At 38.9% G+C, this 10,047-nt stretch overlaps 1 protein-coding gene, 1 long non-coding RNA gene and 1 pseudogene across 2 annotated transcripts in view; 2 read left to right on the top strand and 1 right to left on the bottom strand.

Moving 5' to 3' along the window:
* The window catches only part of LOC110269904, a 16,780-nt gene extending 6,948 nt beyond the window's left edge, over positions 1 to 9,832 (top strand). The window contains exon 3 of the long non-coding RNA XR_002358746.1: positions 9,822 to 9,832. This is a non-coding gene — a long non-coding RNA (uncharacterized LOC110269904). The remainder of the gene's footprint in view (positions 1 to 9,821) is intronic.
* LOC107629046 lies at positions 579 to 4,068 on the top strand (annotated as a pseudogene).
* LOC107629045 (tropinone reductase homolog At5g06060) lies at positions 4,042 to 5,435 on the bottom strand. Its single transcript, XM_016331730.2, has 3 exons — positions 5,145 to 5,435; positions 4,604 to 5,031; positions 4,042 to 4,531 (listed from the first exon to the last, which is right to left on the bottom strand). Exons 1-3 carry the CDS (start codon positions 5,234 to 5,236, stop codon positions 4,242 to 4,244), a joined length of 810 nt encoding a protein of 269 aa, XP_016187216.1. The 5' UTR covers positions 5,237 to 5,435; the 3' UTR covers positions 4,042 to 4,241.

The raw sequence follows: 10,047 nt of genomic DNA, 5'->3' as shown, positions 1-10,047 counted from the left end.
CTGTTTTTTTTTTTGGTGACTTCTCCACTATACTGTTGAAACAAGATCAATAGCCAGTTATCTAAAATATTATATTACCGCTTGAATAATAATCATGAGGTATTTCCCAATGATTGGTCGATCTAAATGTGGCTTTTCAACCACTTAAAAATGAATCAATTTGAAGCTCATCATGATATTTCATACCAAATTAAATGCAAATTAATTGAAACTAAACACACAAGCCTAATATTTTCAAATAAAACATAATTTCTCTTTCTGCTTAATAAATCAATATGTCGATATCAATGTCAAATGCATGGATACAATGTCTTTCTTGGGCCAACCTTATTTTTTGGTCGTAAAAGAGGGTTTAAAAAGTGTGAAGCCCAATCTCATTATTATTATAACTGAACAACACCAAAAAAAAAAAAAAAAAGAACAACACCAGAAACTACTGGCGGTAATGACTCATCAGAATTGAGTCACTATCCAACTAAGTGAACTAATCAACTAACACATTATATAAGTCTACCATACATTAAAAGTAAAGAGGCTGCACGTAACTTCCCCCGCTCTTTCTCTCTTTCCAGGTCCGTTTTTACTTCACAACAGTTGTTCTGTGTTACTCTTAATTTCATCTAATTCATGTTTCAATGAATCATGTTGTCAGATGTTAATTACATGCTAGTTTCTTGCTTATTGACACATTTGATGACCGTTTTTGTTGTTTCTTGTTTTTTTGTTTCTTTGTCTTAAGAAAAAAAAAATATTATCCAGCATGTCTTCCATCATCTTCGTGCAACCAGGTTTGTAGTGTCTTCACAGCTTTTTGATGATCTATTAAAATTACTTGCTTTTTCTTTATATATATGTTGTTTCCTCTTGATATTTCATGTATGAATCGATGGTTGCTGATAGTGTCAGAATCTGATCATATTTTTCCTTTCTTCTTTGTTCTGTACTCTGCATAATAAGCTCATTGTTTTTTTTAAATTCCAGTTACATAACCTGCTAGATCCATGCACTACTACTACTGCCAATGGATTATGCATATGATAGAAGCTTAGATGTTTCCCCTTGTTTGTATTTAGCAGCTAGTTATTTTCTGTTGCTTATTTATGAGGGAGTATCTTGTATTCAAGAAGATTATATTGATCTTGTAATCTTTCTCAATTTTTTCTCTGGCAGTCTTACATCATTTCAAGTCCTTTCGGTGGAAAATAACACTTAGTCAAGATGGTAAGTTAATAAATTAAGGTTATTTATGAATTTTTATTGGATGAATCTTTATCAACAATTATGAATTTCTGTTAATTTTTGCAGGTGAAGTTTACAGCAGAAGAGCTTCGGCGTATTATGAACTTGAAGCACAACATTCGCAATATGTCTGTCATTGCACACGTTGATCACGGTATGCATCGATGTGGCAGAACAAATTGCAAATGTGAATCTATAACATTCTTGTGTTGATGTTTAATAGTTTCATGTTGCAGGAAAATCCACTCTCACTGATTCTCTGGTGGCTGCTGCTGGTATCATTGCAAAGGAAGCCGCCGGCGACGTCCGGATGACGGACACACGGCAGGACGAAGCAGAGCGCGGCATCACAATCAAGTCTACCGGAATATCCCTCTATTATGAGATGACTGATGAAGCTCTCAAGAACTTCAAGGGAGAGAGGCAGGGTAATGATTATCTCATCAACCTCATTGATTCCCCTGGCCATGTGGATTTCTCATCTGAGGTTACAGCCGCATTGCGTATCACCGACGGCGCACTCGTGGTGGTGGATTGTATTGAAGGTGTCTGTGTCCAAACAGAAACTGTTCTCCGGCAAGCCCTCGGCGAAAGGATCAGACCTGTTCTCACCATTAACAAGATGGACAGGTATTATTATTAGTCTTCAGTTTGTGAATTTGTTACAATTCAGTTAGATTAATTGAATAGTTGATAACAGATGCTTCCTCGAGCTTCAAGTGGAGGGAGAAGAAGCATACCAGACATTCCAAAAGGTTATTGAGAATGCTAATGTTATCATGGCTACATATGAAGATCCCCTTCTTGGTGATGTTCAGGTCTACCCGGAGAAAGGGACCGTGGCGTTCTCGGCCGGTTTACACGGCTGGGCGTTCACTCTGACCAACTTTGCTAAAATGTATGCTTCTAAGTTTGGAGTTGATGAGTCGAAGATGATGGAGAGGCTGTGGGGTGAGAATTTCTTTGATCCAGCAACTAAGAAATGGACAACGAAGAACACAGGCTCTCCAACTTGTAAGCGAGGTTTTGTTCAGTTTTGTTATGAGCCAATCAAACAGATGATCGCAACTTGTATGAATGATGAGAAGGACAAGCTCTGGCCCATGCTGCAGAAGCTTGGCAAGTAGTGCACTTCTTGAAATGATGGTGTTCCATCTTCCATCCCCTTCAAAGGCACAAAGGTACCGTGTGGAGAATCTCTATGAGGGTCCTCTCGATGATCCTTACGCAACCGCCATCAGAAACTGCGATCCTGATGGACCGTTGATGCTATATGTATCCAAAATGATTCCTGCTTCTGATAAGGGAAGGTTTTTCGCCTTCGGCCGAGTGTTCTCCGGCAAGGTCTCGACCGGTTTGAAAGTAAGAATCATGGGTCCGAATTATGTTCCGGGACAGAAGAAAGACTTGTATGTGAAGAATGTGCAGAGAACTGTGATTTGGATGGGGAAGAAGCAGGAAACTGTTGAGGATGTTCCATGTGGTAACACAGTAGCCATGGTTGGGTTGGACCAATTCATTACCAAGAATGCAACCTTGACAAACGAGAAGGAGGCCGACGCACACCCGATTCGCGCCATGAAGTTCTCCGTTTCGCCGGTGGTGCGAGTTGCCGTGCAGTGCAAGGTAGCTTCAGACCTTCCCAAACTTGTTGAAGGCCTAAAACGGTTGGCGAAATCGGATCCCATGGTACTGTGCACCATAGAGGAGTCAGGGGAGCACATCATCGCAGGCGCCGGCGAGCTCCATCTTGAGATCTGTCTGAAGGACTTGCAGGAAGATTTCATGGGAGGTGCTGAGATAATAAAATCCGACCCTGTGGTGTCGTTCCGCGAGACTGTTCTAGAACGTTCTTGCCGTACCGTGATGAGCAAGTCACCCAACAAACATAACCGTCTCTACATGGAAGCAAGGCCAATGGAGGAAGGTCTCGCGGAGGCCATCGACGAGGGCCGAATCGGTCCAAAAGACGACCCCAAAAACCGGTCTAAGATCCTCTCGGAAGAATTCGGATGGGACAAGGATCTGGCCAAGAAAATCTGGTGCTTCGGACCGGAAACCATTGGGCCTAACATTGTGGTTGACATGTGTAAGGGTGTTCAGTACCTGAACGAAATCAAAGACTCCATTGTAGCTGGGTTCCAATGGGCTTCAAAAGAAGGTGCACTCGCCGAAGAAAACATGAGGGGAATCTGCTTTGAAGTCTGTGATGTGGTTCTCCACGCCGACGCAATCCACAGAGGTGGTGGCCAGATCATTCCAACCGCAAGAAGAGTGTTCTATGCATCGCAGTTAACCGCGAAACCGAGGCTACTGGAACCGGTTTACCTTGTTGAAATCCAAGCACCTGAACATGCACTGGGTGGGATATACAGTGTGCTGAACCAGAAGAGAGGCCATGTGTTCGAGGAAATGCAGAGACCCGGAACACCGTTGTATAATATCAAAGCTTATTTGCCGGTGATTGAGTCCTTTGGATTCTCGAGCACTCTCAGAGCTGCCACTTCCGGTCAGGCTTTCCCGCAGTCTGTGTTTGATCATTGGGATATGATGTCTTCTGATCCGTTGGATCCTGGGTCCCAAGCTTCTCAGCTTGTTATTGATATTCGTAAGAGAAAAGGCTTGAAGGAGCAGATCACACCTCTCTCTGAATATGAAGACAAGCTCTGAACTCACCCTCCTCAATATTAATATTGCATGTATCAGTATTTATATTTATATATGAATAAATCAGTTATCCCTGTAGGGTTTGGACTGAATAAGTACCTATATTAAATTATGAAACTTAACCCATATTATTCATGGATGATCAAATTATGTTTTCTAACACATTACAAGGATATATTTGAACACTACAATCATCACATACATAATATTATTAATGCAAACTTTCTTTGTGATTATTACAAATTCAGCCTATGGTTCTATGATGATAGATCCTTATTTTCGAACAACTAAATCATACAAAGTAATAGGAGGTGCATTTTAGAAGCCAAAGTTATTTAGACACCGTTGACAGTTAAGCCGCCATCGACACAAATGGTCTGTCCAGTTATGTAAGAAGCCGCAGGCATGCAAAGAAATGCTACAATGGAAGACACCTCCCCTGCCTCTCCCATCCGTCCAAGAGGAGTTCGCGAAACAAAAGCATCCAACAGTTTTGTCTCTCCGTCTAAGTTTAATACCCTTTCAGCCAGACTGGTTTTGATTGGCCCCGGCGCAATGCAATTAGTCCTTATGTTATGTTTTGCCCATTCACATGCCAAATTCCTTGTCAGTTGGTTGATTGCTCCTGCAACCAGTTATTAATCCCTCTTAGAATCTCATAATCAAAAGACACCAAATAAATAGGTGTGTTGTTTACCTTTTGCTGCACTGTATATGGTTCCTTTCATGTCTAGTGAGACCACGCCTGCAATGGAGGATATGAAGACTATGCTTGCAGCCTGTGATGATTTGAGGAGTGGATAAGCAAGCTGGCTTATGTGGAAAGCAGATTCAAGATTCGTGCTCACAAGGAATCTGAAGTCTTCCTCTGTGACCTCAGTGGTCTCCTTTTGAAAATTGGTTCCAACATTGTTCACAAGGATGTCAAGTTTGCCGTTAAACAAACCAGAGACTTTAGCAATGAGGTCTTCTCTCTGCGGACGAGACGCCATGTCACATACAGAACCTGTGACATGGTATCCCTTTGCACTCCATTCATGTAAGGACTCATTAAGTTGAGCTTCGTTCCTAGAACAAGTGTGTACCCTGGCCCCTAGCCCTGCTAACTCTTCCACAATTGCATACCTAATATTTGTTCATTGTTGCACACAATGTTAATAAGCTTTTAAACAATAAAAATACATAATTAAGGTGCAAGAAGGGGGAAAAAATGAAAGATGAGAGGACTAGAGAGGAACCCGATTCCTTTGGATCCACCAGTAACGAGGGCTGTCAACCCTTGAAGGGACCATCTACTGCTTTGGCTACCAATGTTTGATGCTTCAGCCATCTCTCCTTAATTAATTATTTCTCTCTCTCTGTTTTTTAGTTACAAAATAGCCTTTTCTTCCATCTTCCTGAATGGGCTATATATATAGTAGTGACATGAATGTGACACTTAAATTTATGATTAGCTAGTGAAAAAAATTCTAATAAATAACCTTGTCTATATGTACTTGTTATATTTGGAGCGGCTTTTACTTATATTTTTCTTGGGAAACTTTCCATCAAGCACCTAATTATTGTTATTATTATTACTTAATTTGAGGAGAGAACAAAGCTACTCCAACGGTTTTGGACAAAAATGTTTTAATCTAACACTAAATTTGATCAGCACTTTGCTTTTACTTTTGAGACGTGGAGAAGAAAAGGAAGGTATTCGTATACTATATCGTAATTGCATGCGTAACTTGGTTCAGTACAGTGGAGAATTCAATTTGGTTCCGCTACGGCATTTGATAAAACTTTGAAAAAAGTGCCTATTGAGGTGATCAAATCTGAATGATACACTTGAAAATGCCTATTGCTATTTGTTTCAAACACTTTTCTGCTCCCCACTGGGTCAAGTATTAACAACCAATGCTCATACACCATGAATAGCCAAACTACATATCATAACACACAAACACTGTTTCTTATTATTAGTAATCCAAATTAAATCATATCAAGAGAACAAAGTGGCTACATAACACAAATATCTAAAACGCATAAGGACACTCATCATGATATCGCATATTTGTTGGAATAAATTAATTCCAATGACCCAGATCATCCATATTGAATCACCAAAAATATATATATCATAATGCGGAAGCGTACCTGAATTCATAAACATGAATTATGATTGGAAGAGTTTGGATCTTGTGGTTCTTTCGATCTTCCTCAACCAAAGCCTTCTGTATTCCTAGGAGGCTGAACTGCAACTCTTTTGATGGGAAAAGAGCAACAAAGGCGGCTTTTGGTATATTGGGGACCGAAACCCTGTAGGTCTATTTATATTTGAGCATGGCACCCATTAAACCCTTAAGCCCAAATCAAATAGTATCTTAAGCCCAAAAGATAATATATCTAAAATCCAAAAAGATAATTATCTAAGGAACAAAAGATAATATCCGGTTTTATTCTCATTTAATTCCAAATCAAAAGTAATAATGACTTATCCAATTAGCATTTAAAACAATAAATGAGATCATCATTATATAAGTCATTTAATTGGAAATAGCATAATTTGTGATTATAATTAATATATGTATTGCCCACAAATAAGTTAGGAAATCAAATAATTTCCTAACAATCTCCCACTTGGGCTATACATATATTATTTCTTGACATAATCACATCTTTATAAACTTTATGCGCGCATCTGAATGCTATTTCTCTCATTACTTTAACAATCTGGTCCGTCTCATACACTAGATATGGAACTACCGCATCTTTTATCACATTAAATGCCGTGACTAAACCACGCCAATCACTATCCTAATATACTTAACGACATAGATCAAATTTGGATGAGTAATATGGAAATTACATGCCAAGTGATCTCATGCATGTCTATTTCCAGCTGGTCCAACTTTATTGAGATCAAACACAATATAAATATTGCAAAATGAACATTTCACATAACATGAAATAAACCATCAACTTAATTCTGCAGAAAAATAACTCAATATCTGTCATAGGACATATAGCATAAACTCCCACTAAACCAAGGCATCACAAATATTGACACCCATCCGAGCAGTGTGCTCATGAAAAACTTTAGGGGTCAATCCCTTGGTAATGGGTCTGCTAGCATATACTCTGTTCCTATATGTCTTATGGAAATCTGTTTTTCTTAAACTTTCTCCTTGACAACTAAGAACTTGATATCTGTATGCTTCGATTTTTGTCAAGCTCTTATTGTTATTGGAGTATAGTACTGCTGACTTATTGTCACAAAATATCTTTAATGGCCTTTCAATGTCATCTACTATATGAAACTCAGTGACAAAGTTTTGCAACCATATGCCATGAAATCGGAATCAGAGTACCTAATGATCTCCAAAATTTTCTGATCTTCCGATAAATAAGCATGTAATCCTTTGTTCTCTTTAAATAACGCATTACGCGTTAAACAGCTATCCAATGATCCATATCCGGATTGCTCAAGTATCTACCCAACACTCCCACTGAACTTGCGGTATACACATTTATCTATAATATTTACCTCAAAATCATGAGGTAATGACTTAATTAAACTTGTGATACCATTAACGGGAAGCTTGTTTGAGACAATAGATGGATTTTCTCCTTTTCTATTGGATCTCCTTAATGACACTTCTTGAGGTTGTTGAGCTTGCTGTATGGGTTGGGGTTGATGAAGATTCTCATCATTTTCTTGTACTGTAGCAGTATCTCGAGCAACAACAATATTCTCATTGTTCTCTTGTACTGTAACTGGATCTACAGTAGGATTCTCATTTTGCTCTTGTACTATAACTGTATCTTGAACAACAATAGGCACAAGGACCTGATCATTGTCAGTTACAGAATCCTCATCAAAAGCAACATTCCTAATATTTCCTTCCCCCCAAACTCAACATCCTCAAGAAATCTCGCATTTCCTATCTCAAAATAGACCTTGATGCAGGATTGTAAAACTTGTACCCCCGTGAACGCTCAGCATAACCAACAAAGTAGCAACTAATTGTCCTTGAGTCCAATTTTCTTTCATGCGGCCTATAAGGTCGCACCTTAGCTGGACATCCCCAAATATGCAAATGCTTTATACTGAGCCTTTTCCCAGTCCAAATTTCATATGGGGTTTTGTTAACTGCTTTGCTTGGCACCCTATTAAGGATGTACACTGCGGTCTTTAAGGCTTCTCCCCAGAGTGATTCAGGCAAGGAAGAATGACTAATCATACTTCTCATCATGTCTTTAAGAGTTCGGTTCCTTCGCTCTGCAACACCATTCATGCTAGGTTTGCCTGGCATGGTGTATTGCGGAACAATACCACACTCCTCTAGAAAAAGAGCAAAAGGCCCGGGATGTTGCTCACCTGTACCATCATATCTTCCGTAGTATTCACCACCACGATCAGATTTGACAGCTTTAATTTTCTTTCCAAGTTGAAGTTTAACTTCATCTTTGAAAGACTTGAAAACATCCAAGGCTTGACACTTTTCATGAATTAAATATAGATACCCATAATGAGAGTAATCATTTATGAACGTAATAAAGTACCGTTGTCCATTCCAAGAGACAGTAGGGAATGGGCCACATATATTGGTATGTATCAGTTTTAAGACATCTTTAGCTCTCTCGGCACCTAATTTCCTTTTGTTTGTCCTTTTTCCCTTTATGCACTCAATGCAGACTTCAAAATCCGCCAAATTTAGGGGTCCGAGAATTCCATCCGACACGAGCCTCTGAATTCTCTGTTTAGAGATGTGGCCTAGGCGTTTGTGCCATAATGATGACGAATTCTCATTCAGTTTTTTTTTGTTTTGTACCCGTTTGCAGTATTTCATTATTATAGGAATTTAAGTTAAGCCTATATAGATTATCCACCAAATGATCAGAACAAATATTATTCGAATTGTAAAAGAGACTAACTTTATTGTCTCCAAATGAACAAAAATAACTTGATTTGTCCAAACGAGAAACAGAAACCAAATTTCGTCTAAATGACGGTACATAAAATATCTCTAATAAATCCAAGTAAAATCCACTCGTGAAATATAATCTAAAGGTTCCTATAGCTTCGACTGCAACTATATTGCCGTCTGCCACATAGATGTATCTTTCAGCATCACTTGGCGGTCGGCTCCACAGGCAACCCTGCATAGTAACACTTACATGAGTAGTAGCAGCAGAATCTACCCACCAAGTATCAACAGGTGCATAACTTAAACTAGCCCCAGAACAAACAAAAGTAAGAACTATACCCTTCTTTACACGCCATGTGGCATATTTGGTACAATCCTTCTTCATGTGTCCCACCTTCTTACAGAAGAAACAAGTTGAAACTTGATCTTGTTTCTTAGCCTTTTTCTGCTGAGAAGTCACATCCGCAGTAGTATCACGCTTTCTTTTATACTGAGAAGATGAAGCCATGTGAGCACTTTCAGTCTTATCTTGTTGTAGCCTCTCTTCTTCTTGCACACAGTGAGATATAAGCTCATTTAAGGACCAAGTGTCCTTCAGAGTGTTATAACTCACTTTGAATTGCCCAAAGTGTGCAGGAAGGGAAATCAAAATGAAATGCACGAGTAAATCTTCAGATAACTCTAACTTTAGTGCTTTCAATTTTGAAGCAAGATGAGACATTTCCATAATGTACTCCCTTATGTTCCCTCTACCTTTATACCTCATAGAGACAAGTTTGCTCAAAAGACTACTTGCCTCCGCCTTTTCATTCTTAGTAAAGAATTTTTCAACATCCTTTAGGAACTGTTTGGCATCTTTATCCTCAGTAATTGAGCCCCGAAACGCCTCAGGAATTGAGCGTTTCATGATCATAATGCTCATTCGATTGGATCTCTCCCACTTCTCTATTTTAACCTCATTGAGATTTTCCAGAGTGGAAGTGGGTTTCTCCTCTCGAAGAGCTATATCTAGATCCATACAACCGAGGACAATCTCCACGGTATCCTTCCAAACTTTAAAGTTTGAACCATTCAGCATAGGAATACTACTAATTTGTGTAGAAACATTGGTAGCTAAAGCCATAGTTTCTGGATTAGAACAAAAAGAATATGCAGTAAATATTAGTTAATTAATGGGTAAAAAATCTATATTGAGATATCTAGTACAACATTAATTTTCAATCTTTGG

This window comes from Arachis ipaensis, chromosome B03, assembly GCF_000816755.2.
Source record: "Arachis ipaensis cultivar K30076 chromosome B03, Araip1.1, whole genome shotgun sequence".
Lineage (NCBI taxonomy): Eukaryota > Viridiplantae > Streptophyta > Magnoliopsida > Fabales > Fabaceae > Arachis > Arachis ipaensis.
Note: the sequence above shows the minus strand (reverse complement) of the source record. Positions and strands in the feature narration are given on the sequence as shown.